General features: G+C 49.4%; 1 protein-coding gene across 1 annotated transcript in view; it reads left to right on the forward strand.

The window, feature by feature from the left end:
- The first annotated feature begins 749 nt into the window (after positions 1–749).
- SLC7A5 (solute carrier family 7 member 5) overlaps positions 750–24,542 on the forward strand; it is a 657,550-nt gene continuing 633,757 nt past the window's right edge. Inside the window, exon 1 of the mRNA XM_069636161.1 lies at positions 750–1,372. Coding sequence (XP_069492262.1) covers positions 853–1,372 — 520 coding nt within the window. The 5' untranslated portion in view covers positions 750–852. The remainder of the gene's footprint in view (positions 1,373–24,542) is intronic.

Raw genomic sequence — 24,542 nt, forward strand, 5'->3', positions numbered from 1 at the left:
GGCGGGAAAGGGAGGTTGAGGTGGGTGATGGTAGGGCACCTGGGGTTGTCAGGAGTGTGTGTGCAGAGTTGTGCAGGAAGTGGTGAGTCGAGTGTATGTGGACAAGTCATGGGAAGGATCAGGAAAGTACCTGTCAGGTTTAAAGATATTGTTTGTGACTGAATATTATTGTGTTGTTCATTATAAGGGGGGAGATATGTTGTGTTCTATATTTTTGCTTATGTTGTAATATGTGTTCCAGGATCCTTGCGGGGTTGTCTGGAACACAAGGTGGTTGGAGAAGAGCTGGGCTAGGTACCTGTTGCTCTTTTCCATACTGAACAAACCTTCAGTGTAAATACTTGCAGTCTGCATCTCCTTTCATCACATAGTTCAATGAAATGGTCAGTGAAATACATGGAATAAAATAGGTAGTTGTGCATCAAAATGAGATTAAAGGACTGTGTAAAAGATTGGAAATGGCAATAGTATATTCCTATCTATTCATTTTTTTAATATGTAAGGTTTTACCTTGTGTGCCATTTAAAAAATGACCGTTATTTTTTAGGCGATCTTTAAGCAGGCTCCTAAATTCTCTTTCAGGAGTTTTAAATGTGTATGTTTACTGTTTATTTCGTTGGTCTGCATAGGACGAGGTCTCGCGCCTGACAGGAATATCTTTCGTGGCCACAAGATGGCGCCGGCGCCTCGGGCGGGAGGCGACGAGGCGGTTGCATCAGAGAGTGACGCGTTTCATTGGGGAAGAATAAAGGGGACGGGTGAAAGTGGAGCTGTAGTTATCTGCCGAAGCCGGCTGGGGAACTGTCATCAGTACTGCACACGCTCCTGCCGCACCCCTGCCCACAACCAGCCATGCCGGGCTCACTGAAGAAGCGCCACTCCGGGCCCAGCGCGGAGGAAGGCGACGGACAAGCTCTGGAGAAGATGCTGGGCGAGAACGGCGGCCCCTCGGCGCAGCCCACGGTGGAGCTGAAGCGGACCATCACGCTGGTGAACGGCGTGGCCATCATCGTGGGCACCATCATCGGCTCGGGCATCTTCGTGACGCCCACGGGCGTGCTGCGGGAGGCCGGCTCGCCGGGGCTCTCGCTGGTGGTGTGGGCCGTGTGTGGGGTCTTCTCCATCGTAGGGGCCCTCTGCTACGCGGAGCTGGGCACCACCATCTCCAAGTCCGGCGGGGATTACGCCTACATGCTGGAGGTGTACGGCCCGCTGCCAGCCTTCCTCAAGCTCTGGATCGAGCTGCTCATCATCCGACCCTCGTCGCAGTACATCGTGGCGCTCGTCTTCGCCACCTACCTGCTCAAGCCGATCTTCCCCAGCTGCCCGGTGCCCGACGACGCTGCCAAGCTGGTGGCCTGCCTCTGTGTCTGTGAGTAGTACCCTGGGGTGGCGGGGCATTGGAAGTACACGGCTGGGCATAATAGGTCATCGTCTCTCACAATGAAGAGGAACAGCCAGGATAAGTGGGGCGTGGGGGCACGCAGAGAGCCCCCCCCCCCACACACACGTGGGAATGGAGGCGCACGCCCTGTTCACTGGCATGCCACATGGCGAGAGGGTTGCGGAGCACACACTGCACTCAGAAGTGCACTCACTAATGCGCTTTGGGTCCAATCCGGCGTCTTTCGATCATAGCTTAAGATACAGCCGGACGTCTGTTTAGATGGGGAGTGGGGGTTTTTAGAGCTAGGGTTGTGCGGAACAGGTTTTCACGGACCATGCAACAGATACTGTGAAATTACCATGTCAATAATACAAAGAGCTCAGTGGCCCGGTATATGTGTGTGTGTTCTGACAGATCCAACTTTCTCCTGATGTTTTCCAGTGAATTTACCCGAATACACATGCACTGGTGTAGGGATAACAATCGTGTGGAGACTCCTTGCCCAGCGGCCCCGCCTCCCTGCATTATAATGCCACCGACTCTCCTCACGAATACACACGTGTGAATAGCACATAGAGACCATTCATTCCACACAGTGGATATATAAAAAGCCGGGCTCTAAAAAATACTCGTGTGGGTTTTAAACAGGGTGTCTGTACAGGCGAGTGTCCCACCTGCTATCAGACGCCTGTGTGCTCATGTGGCACAGGTGGATTGCAGAGAAGTGGTCATACTGGACTGTGCGGTATCTGCGTTTCTGATGCTTATCCCCTTAGAACGCACCTTTGGGGAATTCTCGTCCGCTCCACCCACGATTCTTCATATTTTTCCCATTCCTATTCCATTTTGGTTCATTTTCTCGAGGCCGCAGAGTTACGTTTTTTCCTCGGTCAAAATGCAGTTCGTCGGGGTGTTCGAAGAGGTGCATGTTTGCGCTTTCTTTGAGAACATTTGCAAGAAAGGAATGATTGCAGCTCGTCTTCCCTTCACACTGTTTGCTATACACGTGGTGGACCGGAGCGTGTAATCCACACACTGCTGGAAGACGCGTGGGTGTGTCCATGATTTGTTCTTAAATTCTCTTCCTTACTCGGGCTCGCGCAGCATCACTTAACATGCAGCCGCCCATGCCCTGTGCGCTAAAGGAAATCCGGTTGGGTCGAAAAACTTGCTCTACTGGAAATACAGTATGGCTCCGCCTTTCTCAGTTACACTGTCGCTGAAAAACACCAACACATAAAATAGGTTGAGAGAAAGGGGGGTTAACCTGGATGCCTCGCATATTTTTTAAAGACTAATTTGACTTTCCATGCAGACTCCTCGTGTTTTGTTTCTCGTTCAAACGATTGGCTGCAAAAAGAAGTCTATATATGTTCCAAGCGGTTGTAGCAAGCTCTTTGTGGCCGCTACTATGGGCCTTCCAGGTGGGTTAATCAAGCTCTTGTGGATCTTAGGCAAGGTATACAGATGAGGCATTACTGGAAATCTGGAGCAGCAATTTTAGTTTAATTTTGTCTTATTTTGGCTACATATGTGAAAATACATTGTGGGCTCTTGTGTCCCAATTGTGGCCAGCCACATTTAAAAAAAAATATGCGAGGTACCCAGGTTAACCCCTCCTTTCTCTCTACCAAACAAATGAGATGTGGGCTTCACCTCAACACAAACCTGTGACCTTGCCCCAACGAACCAATAGATACAAGCTTACTATTTGAGAGCCCAGCAAGGTCGATTCCACTTCTAGGGCCCCTATCCATTTTTTACATAAAATAAGTTGGTTGTGGGGAGAGACCGGAGCAAAGTATCTGGTACTGAAAGGGATACTGTTTTTTTTAAATTCTTGTATAGGCCTTCTTTTAATCTATTTTAACTGGTATGTTGTTGTTAAAATTCACCATCCGAGTGCCATATGGCTGGATTCATTTAAAATTTGTTTATTGGCATTTTTCAGCAATATCAATCACATAACATTCAAAAGTGCCGTGCACATATATGGTTGCAATACATTTTTAACTTAACATTAAACATTATCATAAACAACAACTGTCTCCATGTTCTGTTCCTACAATTTCGTACCTTCCATACTAGGGGGTGGGTAGGGTGTGTAGTTAGACGGTCCAAGGGGAGATTGGGGGTGTCCTCAGAGGGCCAGCTTTATCTTCAGTGGCCTCGCCCGTGTCGTTTCTGATTATACTGCGAGTATGCTTGGCCTGAGGCCTTCAGTTCATGCGGGTTTATCGTCAGAGGGGTGGAACATATGTCTGGTGAGTTCTCTCCATGCCTCTAGCGCCCTGCTAGATTCATCACTGGATCTAGCGACGCAATCCTCCCAAGCCTTGGTCTCGGCCTGCACCCACCGCTCTGCTTCACTGAGCCATATTTTGTATTGTGGTCCCGCTGTTTTTTTCCAGGATATGGCAATGGTTCTCTTGGCCAGTATGCATACCAAGTTCATGAGCCGTACCGCGTGTTTAAGCTTGGCCAGTCTGGGGTAAGTTCCCAATAGGCACTCCTCTGGTGTCCATTTGTATCTGGTCATGCCTGCTTTTTCGCACGTCTGTTTTACTTTGCCCCACAGCAAGCTTGCTTTGGGGCATTCCCACAGCATATGTATCAGATCGGCCTTTTCCCCCTTACAGCAGGTGCAGTTCTGTTGAGCTTGCTTGTTAAATTTGGCTATTCGGTGTGGGGTCAAGTAAATTCGGTGCAGTACATTCATCTGTATCTGTCTGAATCTGTGGTTTCTTGAGACTTCTTTGGGGAATGTGAGCACCCTGCTCCACTCCCCTCCGTCATTTCTCTGTCTATGTCCCTTTCCCATTTGTTTTTCATTTCCATACTCCTGGGGTTGGGTTTGTCGCTTAGATGGCCATATATTTGTGATATTGGTCTGCTGCCCTCCCCCAGGTTGTATAGCATCATTAAGAGTGGGTCTGTGTCCGGTGTTCAGGCCACGTGTCCCACTTGTGTCATGCAGTGGTGCGAACCCTTTGATACCATAGGAACTGGCCTGGGTGGATACCTTCTATTTCTTGTAGTGATGCAAACTCTTTGAAGGTGCCTTCTTCGTAGAGATCTCCCCAGGTGTAGACCCCCTCTCTTTCCCATAATCTAAATTGTTTCAGATCTGTGGCCGTTTTACACAGGTCTGCGAGCAGTGGTACTTCAGTGCATAGGAGTTCTGTGAATGGGTGAGCATCTTCGTTCTATGCCATATCTTTTTCCCCAGGGTGGATAGGGGGGTGCGTTTCCCAGTAGTTGTAAGTGTATCCAGATCAGTTCTTTCAGTTGGCACAGGAGGACCATAGCCTGCAACAGGGGGGTTTCAGATGTGGGCTCATCGGCTAGCCATTTGGTCACAAAGCTTAGCTGGACTGCAAGGTAGTATTTTTCCAGGTTAGGAAGCTGGATTCCTCCCTGACTATATGGTAGGGCTAATGTCGACAGCATGTCATGATCCCTGCTTCCAAGGGGTCAGGACTTGCCCCACGACCTTGGAAGCAGGCCCATGACTCTGATCCCAGGAACCAGCCAGTCCCTATAGGGACCCTCTGGACCTTGTCCTGGCGCCAGTGGCGCCAGGCTCATGATGGTGACTGGTCCCGGCACAGGAAGCGCCGGGCTCATATTAGATAAGAGTGCTTGGTGGACCTACCTGTAGCAGACCATGCTGCTTACTTACCAGCTAACTGGTCTCCTGATCCTTCTCTGCCTGGAACTACTTTTTCTGTCTGGGTGGAGCAGGAGCCACTCCCTGGAAGCAGAACACAGGAACTCTTCTAGAAATCTGGAACTCTTTTCTTACCTGGGTGGGGCCGTGGAAGGAGACGCCTAAGCACTACAGAAGGCTATTTAAATCACACCCGATTGGTTTCACGTGCTTCGCGTTATTCTGCATCTGCAGCAGGACGCTCACCGTGTCAGCTCCAGGAAACCTCCAGCTCCAGATCCTGTGAACATGAAATAACCTGCTGGAATCCAATCTTCAGTCTTCTTCAGTCTTCTGCAGCTCCTGCAAAACAAAGGCACAGGTTAGGCTAAAGTAAAGGCAGTGAATCTACTTACCTAATCCAACGGCAGCATCCAAGGCGCCTTTCTCTGCCTTTCTCTTCCGGCATCCGACATCTGCAAAGAGAGAGAACATCGGTCAGTAATATTCAACTACAAGTTCTGCTTACCTGTGTTACGCCCGTTCCAACTCAGCTCGCGCTGCATTCCGGCACCTGCAAGGCAAGATACATCGGTTAGTAACGCTTAGTTACAAGACTGCTTACCTGTGTTATGTTCGCTTTCAATCTGTTCGCGCTGCACCTCAGCACCTGCAAAGACAAAAGAGACATTACGGAGCATTCTCCAGCGCTAGTGCAGTCTTTCTACTTACGTGCCATTGAAGGATAATCTTCATCGTCACAGCATCTGAAAAGGGAAAGACATAGACTTTACAGACTTAAGACTTTTGAAAGAGAAGAGAACAATGCAAAAGGAACTTTAATACTTACAAGGCACGCTCGTGCATTAACGGCGTCTTCGCTCTCAGCAAATCCTCTGCTATCAAGAGGCAGAGCTCGCATCCAGTGAAGCAACTGGATCCAGCGCCCCTGCACAAGACGCAGGATGGAGAGCCCGGCATTTACCTATATAAGGTAAGCGCAATATCAACCCAGTTCCACGGGGAAAGAAAGGGCGAGAGGGGCTAGGAACTTTCCGAACCTTCCAAACACTAATACCTTGGTTTACCCTTGCAGACATCTCACTCTTCAGCTTAAACTGTCGGTGGGAAGGGGGCCCAGCCCGGGAGCAAAACGAACCCTGCGCCTAACACTGAAGACAGTATCCTCGCCAGATCAAGACCTGCGCCTCCGGGGGAACCAGGTGAGCGTTACAGAACGCGAAGCCTTACCACAAAATTCCCGCCCAGGCGCAATGGAAACCTCAGACACAGACCAGTTGGCCCAATTACTCGGGGAGTTGAGGGCGGAAGTACACGCTGCACGTCAGGAAACAAATGCCCTAAGGAGGGAGTTAGTGGTCTCCAAAGAGCGAACAGACGATTTGGCTAGAAAATTGCTGCAAGCCCAAGCTGGACAAACTCCTCTACCAACCCCAAGTGGGGGCCACGCTCCTCCAGCTTCCTCGAATCCGATGCAAATCAATCTACCAGGAAATATACCTTTGGCTCCGCCCGAACGCTTTTCAGGTGATTCAAAAAGGTTTGCTGTGTTCTTCAATCAATGTCGCTTGCACTTTTTGTGCAGACCCGCCGCTTTTCCAACGGACCAGGCTAAAGTGGCCTTCGTGCTCTCTTATCTCAGTGGCAGTGCCGCAGATTGGTCTGTTCCTTTAGTGTCTCAAGATGACCCCATTCTCCATAACTTCCAGGACTTTCAAGCCAGTATGGAGAAACTGTTCGCAAGGCACTATCAGGGACAGGCCTTGGACAATGAACTTCTTTCACTACGACAGGGCAATCAAGATCTTCTGACTTATATTGCATCATTTAACAGACTAGTGGTGGAAACCGGATGGCCGGAGGATAAGAGGATCACACTGTTTTACAGAGGTCTGCGTGGGGAATTAAAAGACGTTCTGGCTCAAGTGGTAAATCCTCCACAAGACTGTTCCGAATATATCGATCTGGTAGTGCAATTGGATCATCGACTACAGAATCGGAAAGCCGATCGATCCAGATTTGAAACCCGACCTTTTTCAAGGCCACAAAGTTCTACGAAAGGAACTGATTCCGTGGAACCCATGCAAATAGGGGGTGTAAAAGGACCTTTAACCCAAAAGGAGAGGGAAAGGAGGAGACAACTGCAATTATGCCTCTATTGCGGAAACTCAGGGCACTTTCTTCGAGATTGTCCAGTGAAGCCCAAGAAGAAGATAGTAGGGGCGTCTGATAAAGGTACCGAGAATTCTGAGCTGGGAAACGACCTCGCCCGGCAAGTGTAGAGGTCTGCTTGCCGAGCGTTAAAACCAGTTCTTTGACCTCGCATTTCATCATGCCCATGGTCCTCGTGAGTCCTGAACAACCTAATCGTATGCATGCCATTAAAGCATACATTGATAGTGGCGCAATCGGGAATTACTTGGACTGTGAGCTGGCCGCCAGGATGAATCTATCTCTTTGTCCAAAGACGGTGAAAGACGTCATTACCACCGTGGATGGGACTGAAATAGCTTCCGGACCCGTAACTCACACCACCATGGAAGTAACGTTAGTAAGCCAAGATGGGCATCAAGAGACGATCGTGTTTGATGTGATCAAGGCCCCTCAGTTTCAAGTCATCTTGGGAGTTCCTTGGTTGGAGAAACACAATCCTCAAATTGATTGGCGAGCAAAGACAATCCGGTTTCCAGAATGCGCTTCTACCTGCTACCCTCAGCTCTCCACCAAACTAGCTGCAACTGTTTCTGAGAGTCCGCAACTGCCTCCTGAATACCAGGAATTCCAAGATGTCTTTCGGAAAGACCAAGCTAATTCTTTGCCTCCCCACAGATCATACGACTGTCAGATAGACCTGATTCCCGGATCCACTCCTCCGTGCAGTCGGATTTATGCCCTTACTGAACCTGAAAATCTCCACCTAAGGCAATATTTGGACCAGTACCTGGCTAACGGATTCATCCGTCCTTCGAAGTCCCCGGCCTCCTCAGCTCTGTTCTTTGTGCCAAAAAAGGAGGGAGACTTAAGAACGTGTATAGACTACCGTGCCCTGAACCAGATTACAATTAAGAACAGGTATCCATTGCCATTGATCCCAGAACTACTTGACCAAGTCAAAAACGCCTGCATATATACTAAGTTAGACCTCAGAGGAGCCTACCATTTGGTGCGAATAAAGGAGGCCGATGAATGGAAGACGGCCTTTCGTACCAAGTATGGACTGTTCGAGTATCAAGTGATGCCCTTCGGGTTGTGTAACGCACCGGCCGCATTCCAGTTCTTTATGAATGACGTGCTCCGTGAACTCATTGATGTGTGTGTAGTTGTATACATTGACGACATTCTGGTTTATTCGTCCTCTGAGGCAGAACACCGAAAACATGTAACCGCAGTACTGGAGAGGCTCCGCAAACACAAACTTTTTGCAAAATTAGAGAAGTGCGTCTTTCATGTTACTGAGGTCGAATTTCTGGGATTTATTTTGTCACCTAACGGAGTTCACATGGACTCGAGGAAAGTAGATGCAATAATCAAGTGGCCCTCACCATCATCTGTAAAATGGGTTCAAAGTATGTTGGGCTTCGCCAACTTCTATCGCAGGTTTATTCCAGACTTTTCTCGGGTAGTCCAACCCATTACAGCTCTCCTCAGAAAAAACAAACGTTTTGAATGGTCTACCGAGGCAGAACAAGCCTTTCAGGAGCTAAAGACTAAATTTACCTCTGCCCCGATTTTAAAACATCCCCGCCCGGAACTACCTTACATCGTCGAGACCGATGCCTCCAGCCTTGCTATGGGAGCAGTGCTTTCACAAAGAGATCCAGAAACCACCCCGTGGCGTTTTGGTCTCGCAAATTATCAGCCCCAGAAATCAATTACACCATTACCGATAAGGAACTGTTGGCTATTAAGTCCGCCTTTAAGGCCTGGCGGCATTATCTCTTAGGAGCCCGACACACAGTCACTGTCATTACTGACCATCGTAATCTACAGTATCTTAAATCAGCCAAAGCTCAATCCTCCAGACAACTTCGCTGGGCATTATTTTTTGCCGAATTTGATTTTATAATCACCTACCGACCAGGCAATAAGAATGGTAAAGCGGATGCCCTCTCTCGAATCGGAGTAGAGGAACACATGGTTAACCCTGAGCTCGTACCTATTATTCCTGAACAAAGAATCCTGGGTTTGATCAGCATGCAATCCATTGAAGAAATTGAAACCCAGGTTAAACAACTTGTAACTCCAACGGACATACAAAAATGGCAGCTTCAGGGGGAAGACTTCACAGTAAAGAACGACTTATTATACTTCAAGGAACGACTTTATCTACCCTGTACCAGCTTACAAAATCAAGTCATCTCTTGTTATCACGACTCCTTAATGGAAGGACACCCGGGTATGGCCAAGACCTCGGAAAAGGTCAAGCGTCACTTTTGGTGGCCATCTTGGAGAAAAGACATCAGAAACTTTGTCATGTCCTGTGGAGTGTGCGCCCAGAACAAGAGTCCTAAGGAAAAACCAGCAGGCCTCTTACAACCACTTGAAATCCCACCTCATCCCTGGCATACCCTTTCCATGGACTTTATCACCGACTTACCTCCATGTTCCGGATACAATACAATCCTGGTAATCGTAGACTTATTTTCAAAAATGGCACATTTCATCCCACTAAAGGGGTTACCGTCAGCAGCAATCCTGGCTCGAGAATTTCTTGAAAACATTGTTCGGTTGCACGGCTTTCCTTCAGTTTTAATCTCAGACAGAGGAAGTCAATTCATCTCCCATTTCTGGCGGAGTTGCTGTCGGTTAGCTCAAATTGATGTGAGGCTTTCCACCAGTCACCACCCACAAACCGATGGTCAGACCGAAAGGACCAATCAGACTTTGGAACAGTACCTACGTGTCATGATCTCTGCTTCCAAAAGGTCAGGGTTTTCCCAACTCCCTTGGAAGCAGACCCATAACCCAGGTTCCGAGTGCCAACCAGTCCCAATTGGGACCTTTTGGACCCAGTCCTGGCGCCAGTGGCACCAGGCTCATAAATATGCCCAGTCCCAGCGCTGGAAGCGCCGGGCTCATAATGCTTGGGTGGACTTACCTTCAGCAGACCATGCTGCTTACTTGCCTGCCAGTTGAGCCTCTGATCCTCTTCTGTTTGGAACTACTTTTCCTGTTGGGTGGGGCTGGAGCCACTCCCTAGATTCAGAACACTGGAACTCTTCTGGAAGGCAGGAACTCTTTTCTTACTTAGGCGTGGCTGTGGAAGGAGATACCTAAGCACTACAGGAGGCTATTTAAACCACACCCGGTGGATGAATCTTGCTTTGCGTTATTCTGCAACCTCTGCAGCAGAACGCTCATCGTGTCTTCTGCATCCGGTCCTGGGCCTAAGGAAAAAGGCTTACCATCCTGAATCCAGTCTTCAGCAACACCTAGAAAGACAAGAAAGAGCAGGTTAGCATTCCGGCATCTGAAAGGCAAAGGCTTACCATCCTGAATCCAGTCTTCAGCAACACCTATAAAGACAAGAAAGAACAGGTTAGCATTCCGGCATCTGAAAGGCAAAGGCTTACCTACTCTTCGTGCGCTCCGGAGGTCTTCACACTGCATTCCGGCATCTGAAAGACAAAACAAGGTGCGTTTAAAGACATTGGGGAACTTTAATACTCACGTGCCATTACTCCTTTCCACATCTAATCCAGTGGGTATTCCGGCACCCTGCAGCCGCTCCGAACTCGTACCTGCAAAATAAAAAGACAGTTAGAGCGCATAGTGAAGCAGGCAACAAGCGCTTACTTACGTGCTTCCAGGCGCTTCTATTCATCACACGGGCTCCATCTTCAACTCACTTCAGCCCGTCATCCGCCATCGCCGGAACCCTGCAAAACAAGAGACATCATTACTAAAGACTTTAAAGACATTTGAATGACTCGAAACTTACCGTTCGTGCAGTAAACGACGGACAGCAGTCCTCTGAAGTCAAGAGGCCTGCGCTACCTATCCAGTGAAGAAACTGGTTACAGCACCCTGCCCCGAGGCAGATGGAGAGCTCGGCATTCACTTACCTAAGGTGAGAGCGTTAACCTTTGGGGGTCTACAGGAGAGGAGAAGAGGAAAGAGATAGGGACACCCCAATAACCCCAATTCATTAACCCCATATTTTCTATCTGCAGACATCTTACTCTACACGTCAGGCATACAGTGCACAGAGGTCCAGCCCAAAGAGCCAACCGGGTGCTACACATCACCTTTGAAGATACGGTAGTCGCCCAGTCAAGGCCGGCGCCTCTGCGAGAATCAGGTGAGCGTTACAGAACGCAAAGCCTACCGCAAAACTCTCGCCCAGGCGCTATGGAAACCTCAGATACTGACCCCCTAGCCCGGTTACTTGGGGAACTAAGGGCAGAAGTGCATGCAGCTCGTCAGGAAACAAATGCTCTAAGAAGGGAACTAATTATTTCCAAGGAGAGAACAGACAATCTTGCTAGACAAGTGCTACAGTCACAAGCCGGACAGACCCCGTTACCCGCATCAGGGGCAAATCTTCCTTCAACATCCTCTATGAATCCAGTGCAGATCAACCTACCTGGGAATGTACCTCTGGCTCCGCCCGAACGATTTTCTGGTGACCCAAAGAAGTTTGCAGTATTTATCAATCAGTGCCGGTTGCACTTCTTATGCCGGCCAGCAGCCTTTCCAACTGATGAAGCAAAAGTAGCTTTTGTACTTTCGTACCTTAGTGGCAATGCAGCAGACTGGTCGATCCCTCTAGTTAATCAAGATGATCCGGTTCTCCATGATTTTCAAGCCTTTCAGCTTAGTATGGAAAAACTGTTCGCAAGACATTCACAGGGGCAGGCCTTGGACAATGAGCTTCTTTCGTTGCGACAGGGTAATCAAGACCTTTTGGCTTATATTGCGTCTTTCAATAGACTAATAGTGGAAACTCAATGGCCTGAGGACAAAAGGATTACGCTGTTTTATAGAGGTCTACGTGGAGAGCTCAAAGACGTTTTAGCCCAAGTAGTGAATCCCCCACAAGACTGTTCGGATTATATAGACTTGGTCGTTCAAATAGATCACAGGCTGCAGAACAGGAAGGCCGATCGTTCCAAGTTTGATGCTCGAGTATTTTCCAAACCGCCAACTCCTTCCAAAGGAGTAGACTCCGGGGAACCCATGCAAATAGGGGGTCTGAAAGGTCCTCTAACACAAAGGGAGCGGGAAAGGAGGAAACAGTTGCAATTATGCCTATATTGCGGAAACTCAGGGCACTTTCTTCGAGACTGTCCGGTGAAACCTGCCAAGAAGGCAGTAGGAGCTGCAGTTACCAAAGTTACAAACTCTGAGCAGGGAAACGACCTCGCCCGACAAGAATAGAGGTCCTCTTGCCGAGCGTGAAAACCAGTTCCGTGACCTTGCATTTCGTGATACCTATGGTCCTCATTAGCCCTGATAATCCGGATCGATTACATGCAATTGAAGCTTACGTCGACAGCGGTGCCATTGGCAATTATGTGGATCATGAAATGGTTTTGAGGATGAATCTAACTCTTTGTCCCAAAGCTGTAAAGGACGTCATTACTACGGTGGATGGTACGGAGATAGCCTCCGGGCCAGTAACGCATACCACTCAAGAGGTGACGCTAGTAAGTCAAGATGGACACCATGAGAAGATCGTGTTCGATGTGATCAAGGCCCCTCAGTTTCAGATTATTCTAGGAATACCTTGGTTAGAGAAACACAATCCTCTGATCGATTGGCGAGCAAGAACGGTCCAGTTTCCAGAATGTGTCTCTACTTGTCACCCTCCACCTGGTGTTGCACTGGCGGCAATTTCTTCAGAGACTCCCCAGTTACCTCCCCAATACCTAGAATACCAAGATGTTTTCCGGAAGGATCAGGCTAACTCTCTACCTCCTCATAGGTCTTATGACTGCCAGATAGACCTGATACCTGGATCTACTCCTCCTTGTAGTAGAATTTATGCCCTCACCGAGCCTGAGAACCTTCACCTTCGACAATACCTGGATCAATACCTGGCAAATGGGTTTATTCGTCCTTCCAAGTCCCCTGCTTCTTCAGCTTTGTTCTTCGTTCCAAAAAAGGAAGGAGACCTTAGAACTTATATCGATTATCGCTCCCTGAACCAGATCACCGTTAAAAAATAGATATCCGTTACCTTTGATCCCTGAACTCCTGGACCAAGTCAGAAAAGCATGCATATATACAAAGCTGGATCTTAGAGGAGCTTACCACTTGGTACGAGTAAAAGAGGGCGATGAATGGAAGACGGCCTTCCGCACCAAGTATGGGCTATTTGAATATCAGGTCATGCCCTTCGGACTTTGCAATGCCCCGGCCGCCTTTCAATATTTTATGAACGATGTCCTCAGAGAGCTCATAGATGTATGTGTTGTTGTTTACATTGACGACATCCTCGTTTATTCTTCATCGGAATCTGAACATCGGAAACACGTGAAAATGGTCCTCGAAAGATTGTGTCAACACAAACTTTTCGCTAAGTTGGAAAAATGTGTTTTCAACGTGACTGAAGTTGAATTCTTGGGATTCATATTATCACCTGGCGGAGTGCGTATGGATTCAAAGAAGGTCGATGCAGTTCTCAAATGGCCATCACCATCCTCCGTAAAAGGTGTGCAAAGCATGTTAGGCTTCGCTAACTTTTACCGCAGGTTTATCCCCGAATTCTCTCGAATAGTCCAGCCCATCACTGCCTTGTTAAAGAAAAACAAACGTTTTGAATGGTCTACCGAGGCGGAACAAGCTTTCCAGGATTTGAAGACTAAATTTATCTCTGCACCAATCTTAAAACACCCTCGCCCCGAACTCCCCTACATCGTGGAAACTGATGCTTCAAGCCTTGCCATGGGGGCAGTTCTATCACAAAAGGACCCGGTAACCAATCAGTTGCATCCCGTGGCATTTTGGTCCCGCAAATTCTCGCCTCCTGAAATCAATTACACGATTACTGACAAGGAACTTCTGGCTATCAAGTCTGCCTTTAAGGCTTGGCGGCATTATCTGCTGGGGGCCCGACACACCGTTACTGTGATTACGGATCACCGAAACCTGCAATATTTGAAGACCGCAAAAGCCCAATCCTCTAGACAACTCCGTTGGGCATTATTCTTTGCCGAGTTTGACTTCATAATTACCTATCGACCTGGTACAAAGAACGGTAAAGCCGATGCCCTTTCTCGGATGGGAGTGGAAGAACACTTGGTCAACCCTAAACCTGTACCAATCATTCCCGAACAAAGAATTCTGGGTGTAATCGCCACAGAATCCATAGAGGAAGTTAAGGATAAAGCCAGGCAACTTGTAACTCCAGCAGACATACAGAATTGGCATCTGCAGGGAAAGGACTTTGCAGTAAAGGACAACTTATTGTATTTCCAAGAACGATTATACCTACCCAGCACAGATTTACAGAAAAAAGTAATCTCTTGTTATCACGACTCTTTAATGGAAGGTCATCCCGGTATAGCCAAGACCTCAGAAAAGATCAAGCGCTACTTCTGGTGGCCGTCTTGGAAAAAAGATATCAGAGACTTTATAATGTCCTGTGGAGTATGCGCCCAAAACAAGAGTCAAAAGGAAAGACCAGCAGGCCTCTTACGCCCTATTGACATCCCACCTCGCCCTTGGCATACGCTTTCTATGGACTTCATCACCGATCTACCTCCATGCTCCGGATACAATACGATTCTAGTAATCGTGGACTTATTCTCCAAGATGGCGCATTTCATTCCGCTCAAAGGCTTGCCAACAGCAGCAACTCTGGCCCGAGAATTTCTCGAAAACATCGTCCGACTGCACGGTTTTCCTTCGGTTCTAATTTCGGATCGAGGTAGTCAATTTATTTCTCATTTTTGGCGAAGTTGCTGTCGGTCGGCTCAAATTGATGTGAGACTATCGACCAGTCACCACCCTCAGACCGACGGACAAACCGAGAGGACCAATCAAACTCTGGAACAGTATTTACGCTGCATGCTGCAACAAACTGAAAAAACTTGGAAAGATATCCTTTGGATAGCCGAGTATGCCTACAATAACTCTGTCTATTCGGGAACTGGGAAAACCCCGTTTTTTCTTTTGTACGGCAGTCACCCTCGAACCTCGGAGTTGGATCCCCTCCAAGATCTTGAAACACCAGCAGTAGACTACCTGCATTCTACAATCACCCAAGCCTTTAAGGAAGCTGTTTCTCACCTTCAAATGGCTAAAGAACAATACAAGAAAGGAGCAGATCAACATCGGAAGGAAGCCCCTCACTATCAAGTAGGGGATCAAGTCTGGTTATCCACCAAATATCTATCTCTAAAAGGGCCACGCACATTCAACCCAAGATACCTTGGTCCCTATTCCATCACTACCATAGTAAACCCAGTAGCGGTCAAGTTGGACTTGCCCCCGCACATGAAGATACATCCGGTCTTCCACGTCTCTCTATTAAAACCCGTGCAACCTCAAACCCGACTAACCAAATCTCCAAAACCTATCCTAGTGGATGGAGAACTCGAGTTTGAAGTCAAAAGCATTCTGGACTCCAAGATCTCCAAATCTAAACTATTCTACCTAATTGACTGGAAAGGCTACGGCCCCCAAGAGAGATCCTGGGAACCTGCTGAATATGTCCACGCTCCTCGCCTAATCAAAAGATTTCACCGAACATTTCCTGACAAGCCAAAACCCCCGGAGAAGCCCGGTTTGGGAGGGGCCTTGAGGGGGGGTACTGTCATGATCTCTGCTTCCAAAAGGTCAGGGTTTTCCCAACTCCCTTGGAAGCAGACCCATAACCCAGGTTCCGAGTGCCAACCAGTCCCAATTGGGACCTTTTGGACCCAGTCCTGGCGCCAGTGGCACCAGGCTCATAAATATGCCCAGTCCCAGCGCTGGAAGCGCCGGGCTCATAATGCTTGGGTGGACTTACCTTCAGCAGACCATGCTGCTTACTTGCCTGCCAGTTGAGCCTCTGATCCTCTTCTGTTTGGAACTACTTTTCCTGTTGGGTGGGGCTGGAGCCACTCCCTAGATTCAGAACACTGGAACTCTTCTGGAAGGCAGGAACTCTTTTCTTACTTAGGCGTGGCTGTGGAAGGAGATACCTAAGCACTACAGGAGGCTATTTAAACCACACCCGGTGGATGAATCTTGCTTTGCGTTATTCTGCAACCTCTGCAGCAGAACGCTCATCGTGTCTTCTGCATCCGGTCCTGGGCCTAAGGAAAAAGGCTTACCATCCTGAATCCAGTCTTCAGCAACACCTAGAAAGACAAGAAAGAGCAGGTTAGCATTCCGGCATCTGAAAGGCAAAGGCTTACCATCCTGAATCCAGTCTTCAGCAACACCTATAAAGACAAGAAAGAACAGGTTAGCATTCCGGCATCTGAAAGGCAAAGGCTTACCTACTCTTCGTGCGCTCCGGAGGTCTTCACACTGCATTCCGGCATCTGAAAGACAAAACAAGGTGCGTTTAAAGACATTGGGGAACTTTAATACTCACGTGCCATTACTCCTTTCCACATCTAATCCAGTGGGTATTCCGGCACCCTGCAGCCGCTCCGAACTCGTACCTGCAAAATAAAAAGACAGTTAGAGCTCATAGTGAAGCAGGCAACAAGCGCTTACTTACGTGCTTCCAGGCGCTTCTATTCATCACACGGGCTCCATCTTCAACTCACTTCAGCCCGTCATCCGCCATCGCCGGAACCCTGCAAAACAAGAGACATCATTACTAAAGACTTTAAAGACATTTGAATGACTCGAAACTTACCGTTCGTGCAGTAAACGACGGACAGCAGTCCTCTGAAGTCAAGAGGCCTGCGCTACCTATCCAGTGAAGAAACTGGTTACAGCACCCTGCCCCGAGGCAGATGGAGAGCTCGGCATTCACTTACCTAAGGTGAGAGCGTTAACCTTTGGGGGTCTACAGGAGAGGAGAAGAGGAAAGAGATAGGGACACCCCAATAACCCCAATTCATTAACCCCATATTTTCTATCTGCAGACATCTTACTCTACACGTCAGGCATACAGTGCACAGAGGTCCAGCCCAAAGAGCCAACCGGGTGCTACACATCACCTTTGAAGATACGGTAGTCGCCCAGTCAAGGCCGGCGCCTCTGCGAGAATCAGGTGAGCGTTACACTACGCTGCATGCTGCAACAGACAGGAGGAACTTGGAAGGACATCCTTTGGATAGCCGAGTACGCTTACAATAACTCAGTCCACTCTGGAACCGGAAAGACCCCGTTTTTTCTTTTGTATGGTAATCATCCTCGAACCTCTAACCTGGATCCACCTCAGGATCTTGGAACACCAGCAGTTGACCACCTACATTCAACCATCACCCAGGCCTTCAAGGAAGCTACTACCCACCTTCAAAGGGCCAAGGAACAATACAAGAAAGGAGCAGATCAACATCGAAAGGAAGCCCTTCAATACCAAATAGGAGATCAAGTCTGGTTATCCACCAAATATTTACCCCTAAAGGGACCACGCACCTTTAACCCAAGATACCTGGGACCCTACTCTATTACTGCCATAATAAATCCAGTAGCGGTCAAGTTGGATTTACCCCATCGCATGAAAATGCACCCAGTCTTCCATGTTTCACTACTAAAACCTGTTCAACCAGAAACCCGATTGACTAAATCTCCTGAACCTATCCTAGTTGACGGAGAACTTGAGTTTGAAATCAAAAATATCCTGGATTCCAAGATCTCCAAATTAAAACTACACTACCTGATTGACTGGAAAGGCTACGGCCCCCAAGAAAGATCTTGGGAACCTGCAGAACATGTACACGCACCCCGACTAATCAAGAAATTTCATCGGACATTTCCTAACAAACCAAGACCTCCGGAGAAGTCAACCTTGGGAGGGGCCTTGAGGGGGGGTGCTGTCATGATCCCTGCTTCCAAGGGGTCAGGACTTGCCCCACGACCTTGGAAGCAGGCCCATGACTCTGATCCCAGGAACCAGCCAGTCCCTATAGGGACCCTCTGGACCTTGTCCTGGCGCCAGTGGCGCCAGGCTCATGATGGTGACTGGTCCCGGCACAGGAAGCGCCGGGCTCATATTAGATAAGAGTGCTTGGTGGACCTACCTGTAGCAGACCATGCTGCTTACTTACCAGCTAACTGGTCTCCTGATCCTTCTCTGCCTGGAACTACTTTTTCTGTCTGGGTGGAGCAGGAGCCACTCCCTGGAAGCAGAACACAGGAACTCTTCTAGAAATCTGGAACTCTTTTCTTACCTGGGTGGGGCCGTGGAAGGAGACGCCTAAGCACTACAGAAGGCTATTTAAACCACACCCGATTGGTTTCACGTGCTTCGCGTTATTCTGCATCTGCAGCAGGACGCTCACCGTGTCAGCTCCAGGAAACCTCCAGCTCCAGATCCTGTGAACACGAAATAACCTGCTGGAATCCAATCTTCAGTCTTCTTCAGTCTTCTGCAGCTCCTGCAAAACAAAGGCACAGGTTAGGCTAAAGTAAAGGCAGTGAATCTACTTACCTAATCCAACGGCAGCATCCAAGGCGCCTTTCTCTTCCGGCATCCGACATCTGCAAAGAGAGAGAACATCGGTCAGTAATATTCAACTACAAGTTCTGCTTACCTGTGTTACGCCCGTTCCAACTCAGCTCGCTCTGCATTCCGGCACCTGCAAGGCAAGATACATCGGTTAGTAACGCTTAGTTACAAGACTGCTTACCTGTGTTATGTTCGCTTTCAATCTGTTTGCGCTGCATCTCAGCACCTGCAAAGACAAAAGAGACATTACGGAGCATTCTCCAGCGCTAGTGCAGTCTTTCTACTTACGTGCCATTGAAGGATAATCTTCATCGTCACAGCATCTGAAAAGGGAAAGACATAGACTTTACAGACTTAAGACTTTTGAAAGAGAAGAGAACAATGCAAAAGGAACTTTAATACTTACAAGGCACGCTCGTGCATTAACGGCGTCTTCGCTCTCAGCAAATCCTCTGCTATCAAGAGGCAGAGCTCGCATCCAGTGAAGCAACTGGATCCAGCGCCCCTGCACAAGACGCAGGATGGAGAGCCCGGCATTTACCTATATAAGGTAAGCGCAATATCAACCCAGTTCCACGGGGAAAGAAAGGGCGAGAGGGGCTAGGAACTTTCCGAACCTTCCAAACACTAATACCTTGGTTTACCCTTGCAGACATCTCACTCTTCAGCTTAAACTGTCGGTGGGAAGGGGGCCCAGCCCGGGAGCAAAACGAACCCTGCGCCTAACACTGAAGACAGTATCCTCGCCAGATCAAGACCTGCGCCTCCGGGGGAACCAGGTGAGCGTTACACAGCGCCAGTCTGTGTCTGTTTTTCCCCCATAGGAACTCTTTTATTAATGTCTCAAGCAGTCGGAAGAAGGGTTTGTTAATGTAGTAATGCACATTCTGGAACCCGTACAAGAACCTTGGTAGTACAATCATCTTGACTATCGAGGCCCGTCCCATCATGGACAAGGGGAGTTTCGCCCAGAAGTTCATTGATTTCTGCAGGGCTGGGAGTGCTGCTTTTGTGTTGTGCTCGTGCATCAGTGCGGGGTTGTGCATTATTTGGATTCCGAGATATCGGAACAAGGTGGTCTGCCATTTTATCCCTACTGCTGGAAGTGTCTTCATGTCTCAGGGCCGCTAGGGGGAACAGGCAGGATTTTGACTTGCTGAATTGGATTCCTGAGACCTTGGAGTAATTATCCAAAACATCTAGTATGGTGGGCACATTGTGTTGTGGGTTCCTGACATATATTAGTATGTCATCTGCGTAAAGCGAGATGACGTGATCTATTCCTCCCAGCCTTATACCAGCATCGAAAAATTGCTTCCTAAAGTAAATGGCCAAGGGCTCCAGTCCCAGTATGTACAGCATTGGAGACAGTGGGCATCCCTGCCTAGTCCCCCTTTGTATGTCCCAGGCCTCCAACACGTATTTCCCAGATTTCACCCTAGCTCTAGGCTTAGTGTATAATATTGTGATCCATCTAATGAACCCCGTTCCAAAGCCAAATTCCTTGAGTACACCCACCAGCCACTCCCAATATATGGAATTGAATGCCTTTATGGCGTCTAGGGAAAGTAGTGCATACGGGTCCCCATCATTGTCGGTGTGCGCTATGATGTGTTGCAGCCTGCGCAAGTTCATGGATGTGTTGCGGCCGGGTATAAAACCGCACTGGTCAGTGTGTATTATGTCTCCTATGATTCTGGACAGCCGCTTAGCTAATATTGTAGTTAAGATTTTTACGTCATAATTAAGCATCGCTAGTGGGCGATAGGAGTCACACCGCTCCGCCGGTTTGTTGGGCTTTAGGATCGGGACCACCAGTGTTTCTCTCATGCTCTCAGGTAGTATCCCTCTCTCGTATGCTTCCTGGTATATCTCATGTAAAAGGGGCGTCAGGGAGGGCTCATAAGCTTTATAAAATTCTGGGGGCAGTCCATCGGTGCCAGGTGCCTTGCACGTGGTCATGGACCTAATGGCCTCTGTTATGTCTTCTGGTGTGATGTCTGTTTCTAGTATGTTGGCCTGTTCCGGGGACATCTTGGGGAGCTCTATCTCGTCCATTGTGTCCATTATCTGTTCCTGGGAAACCTGTTAATTATGGGAATATAGGCGTTCGGAGAAGCGTTTGAAGGTATTATTTATGTCCTGCTGTATGTGATGCGTGTTCCCTTCCTCATCCTGCAGTGTGGTGGTAGAGTGTCTGGGATGTTCCTTTTGGCAGAGCCAGACCAGTAGCCTGCCTGGTCTGTCCGCCTCTACATGTGCTCTGTTCGTTTTGGCAGTGTAGTCAAACTTTTCTAGCCTGCTCCAAGCAGTTTCATTCTTCTCCCTGAGTTTCTGGAGTTCAATTTCTCTCTGCTGGGTGCCTGTGGGGGCGGCCTCTAGCCTTTCAATCTCCTTCTCCACCTGTTCTAGTTCCCTCCTTAGTGTTTTCCTGATTCCCCCGGCCTTTGCAATGATTTCCCCCCTTATCACTGTTTTTAGGGCGTCCCATTCTGTGCTTCGGTGTTCCACCCTGCCCGTGTTAGCTTCTATGTAGTTGTCTAGAGACTCTTGTAGTTCCTCTCTAAAGGCTGGGTCCTTCGGGCATCTATGGGCATTTTCCACATGGGGATCGGGGTCTAGGGCCACTGTGGTTCCATGTCACTAAAAGTGGGGATTGGTCAGAGATGGTTCTCCCTAGGTACTGTGCTTCCCCCCACTTGGGGTAAGTGTTCCCTGCTTATAAGGATGTAATCTAGCCTCGTGTGTAGATTATGCAGGGTCGAGTAGTATGAGTAGCCTCTCGTTTCCGGGTGTGTTTCGCCATGCATCTGCCAGGTCCAGTCTGTCTATCATTGTGGCCGGTGCTGTTGTTGCTGCTGATGGGCCTCTCGGATTGGGTATGGACCTATCCAGTGTTGGGTTATGTATACAATTGAGATCGACCCCCCCCCCCCGCCCCCAAATGAACAGGCCACTTCTATGTTACATAATCATGGGATACAGTGAGTTCAAGTGGGCCGGTATGTTGTTGTTGGGGACATAGGAGTTCATGATGCATAATTCCGTCTGCTCTATGTGTCCCCATAGCATTACGTATCTGCCTTCCGCGTCTGTCTCTGATTTGGTCAGGCGGAATGGGAGCTGTGGGTGTATCCAAGTGTAAACTCCTTGCATATTTGGAGTAGGTGGTGCCAAATGCCTGCCCCCCCAGTGAGTATGGAGTTTAGCCACAGAGTCTGCCGTGCAATGGGTCTCCTGTAGCAGGGCTATCATCACCCCTTTCCTGCGTAAGTAGGCCTTGATTCTGTTTCTGCAAAGGTATGTTCTTGGACCCCTCACATTCCATGTCATTATTTTGATTGCTGTTGTGGTCATGGTGGTTCAAAAGGGTTGTTACGTTTGCCTTGCTTCCCCCTCGGCTTCTCTTGTGATCGCAGCTCTGGTGTTGAGGGCCTCCCCTGTGTGAGGGTCAAGGCCCAGGTCCCCCCGTCCTCCGGTCCATCTGGAGACTTACCAACTATAGTAACGTTCATTCTGATGAATTAGAACAACAAACTGTGCAACTTTGAACTGCCCTCAGTAGTTGCTTCTAACTTGCAGCGCTCAGGGGCTCCTGAGCCTTTTGGGCCTTTCCAGGCCTCCCGGTGCGGGTTGTGTGTTGGCGGTCTGCCTCCACGTTTCCTGAAGGGGTGTGTCAACGTCATCGGCGCTCGTGTGAGCCAGTGCGCTCCTGCCCGATGTTGCTTTCGTATTACTGTGGTTCTTAGTGCGGGGCCTTTTTTTTCCCCTTGTTGTGTAAGCATCTTTCGCTTCCTGTTGCTTTTAATTGTTCAGTGGCCTGTGATCTCCCTCGTTGCCCCTTCATTGTCGCATTGTCGTCTGCAAGGTTGTTTTGCTCGAGCCACATATTCGCTGCTGCAGGCGTTTCTAGAAAGATAGCTTTTCCTTTGTGTATTAGTTTAAGGAGCGATGGGTACATTAGCATGTACTTGAGGTTGAGCTCCCGTAGTCTTGCTTTCACTGGGATGAATGAGTTCCTTGCCCTTTGCACTATGGAAATATAGTCCGGATACATGACTATTTTGGCGTCCTGTCTCTTAATTTCCCCTCCTTCTCTCGAGAACTGCAATATTGTCTCTCTGTCGCGGAAAGTTAGGACTTTCGCAATTATTGGGCGCGGGTGCGAGCCCGGTGGGGGTCTCTTTTGCAGGGATCTGTGGGCTTGCTCTATCGAGAATCCCTGGGTCAGGTTGCCGGCCCAGATTTCCTGTTGTAACATGGTGTCAATGAATTCGGTAGGGTCCGGACCCTCCATTCCCTCCGGGACCCCCAGGATTCGGATGTTGTTGCGGCGGGCTCGCCCTTCCGCATCCTCCGACCTCACTTCCAGCCGTGCTACCTTTAGTTCCAGGTCTTGGACCTTAGTTTTGAGATCCATTGTGCTTTCTACATTGTCCTGTAGGGCAGCCTCTGCTGTAGTCACTCTCTCAGTGAGATTGCGAGCATCTTGCCTTATCAGCTGTATGTCCGATTTTACTTTGTCTATTTTTGTTTCGATAGAGGTGCATAACGCTGCTATGGCCTGCAGTACCTGCGCATTCGTAGGTTCTCCTTCCTGGGTCGGTAGCTCCTCTGTAGCCCTAGCATCCTGCTGTGGTTTGGGTCTGACGGTTGTGTAGGAGTCCATTGTTGCGTTTTTCAGTTTGCCCTTGGGGGGTGACATCTCCCATCTCTTGGCACTCAGTCCGCCCCATTGTGTCGGTGGTGCTCGCCCTTCTGCCAGTTGTTGCCCCGGCAGCTGTCGTTTCAGTGTCCGGTGGGTGGGTCCTCGATTATGCGGGCCCGGGGCGGTGGTATTCCGGGTTGGCGGCAATCGATTTTACTTTCTGTAGCTGGGCAGTTTTGGCATCCGCCTCTTGCTGTCTCGGCCCTTTGTTGCTGTGGGCCTGGGATGTGCCACCCCTGATGGGGTTCGACTTTCACGGTGTCTTGCTCCCTACGGTGTCTCTTTCCTTCTGCTCCCTGGTGGTAGGTGTTATGCCTGTGCCTTCCTGTTCCCAGGCCTTCGCAGTGTTAGTGTCGCTGGGCCGCCCGTTGGACGGTGGTCATGGTCTTGGGGTTTAAGGCGGGGCTGCCGGTGCTCATGCGGCATGCGGGTTAGTGCGTGCGTGGGGCCTGCCTTTTGCCCGTGCGCTGTTGTTGCAGCGCCCCCCCAGCCTCTCCGGACCGCGCCCGGGTCTCTCCGTCCCTTCGTTCTGCTAGGCTCCCCGTCTCCCGGTAGGTTGCGGCCGCGCTCAGGCTCACTGTTTTGTGTTGGGCTGCAGTCCCTGTGTGCCGTTCCGGTGCTTCTGTAGATCCGTCGGGCCCGTCGTCCCAGCGGGATTCTCCTTCCAGCCCGCCCCGGGCGTTTGCAGCACCGGTTCTCTCCCCGTGCCTCGTCAGCAGGGGCCCCGCTGGGCGACGTCCATTCTCAGTGGCCGCTCACCACTGTCACCTTCTCCCGCCTCTAGGTTTCGCGCTCCTCAAAGCCGTCTCCGGTTTGGCCCGTGTGGCTGGAAGCAGGGTCCCCGAATGTGTCCCTCGGTGGTGCCTCTCAGGGAGCCCTCGTTGGGTAAGTTGAGGGTAGCCGCCTGCACTCCCTTCCCCCCGTGGGCTGTTTGCTCCATGTCGCTGCAGTCTACAGCGGAGCCTCGGGCGCCGCCATCTTGCGGGTCTGGGGGGCTCTGCTTTGCTTTCTCCAACCGCCTGCTCCGGTTGTCCTATTTTTCATGGGAACAGCACCGGGTGTTGGGAAACGGTTCCTTTCTGTGATGCTATAGTTTTCATGGCCGTTCGTCGAGTATTTATCGAACCATTCGGTCCGTATAAGGATCCCGGGCAGGAGCGCTGGCGAGTCTCGTCCTTACGCCATGCACGCCGGCCACGCCCTTATATGGCTGGAT

Source organism: Ambystoma mexicanum, chromosome 1q (assembly GCF_040938575.1).
Source record: "Ambystoma mexicanum isolate Mex_15411 chromosome 1q, UKY_AmexF1_1, whole genome shotgun sequence".
Classification (NCBI taxonomy): domain Eukaryota; kingdom Metazoa; phylum Chordata; class Amphibia; order Caudata; family Ambystomatidae; genus Ambystoma; species Ambystoma mexicanum.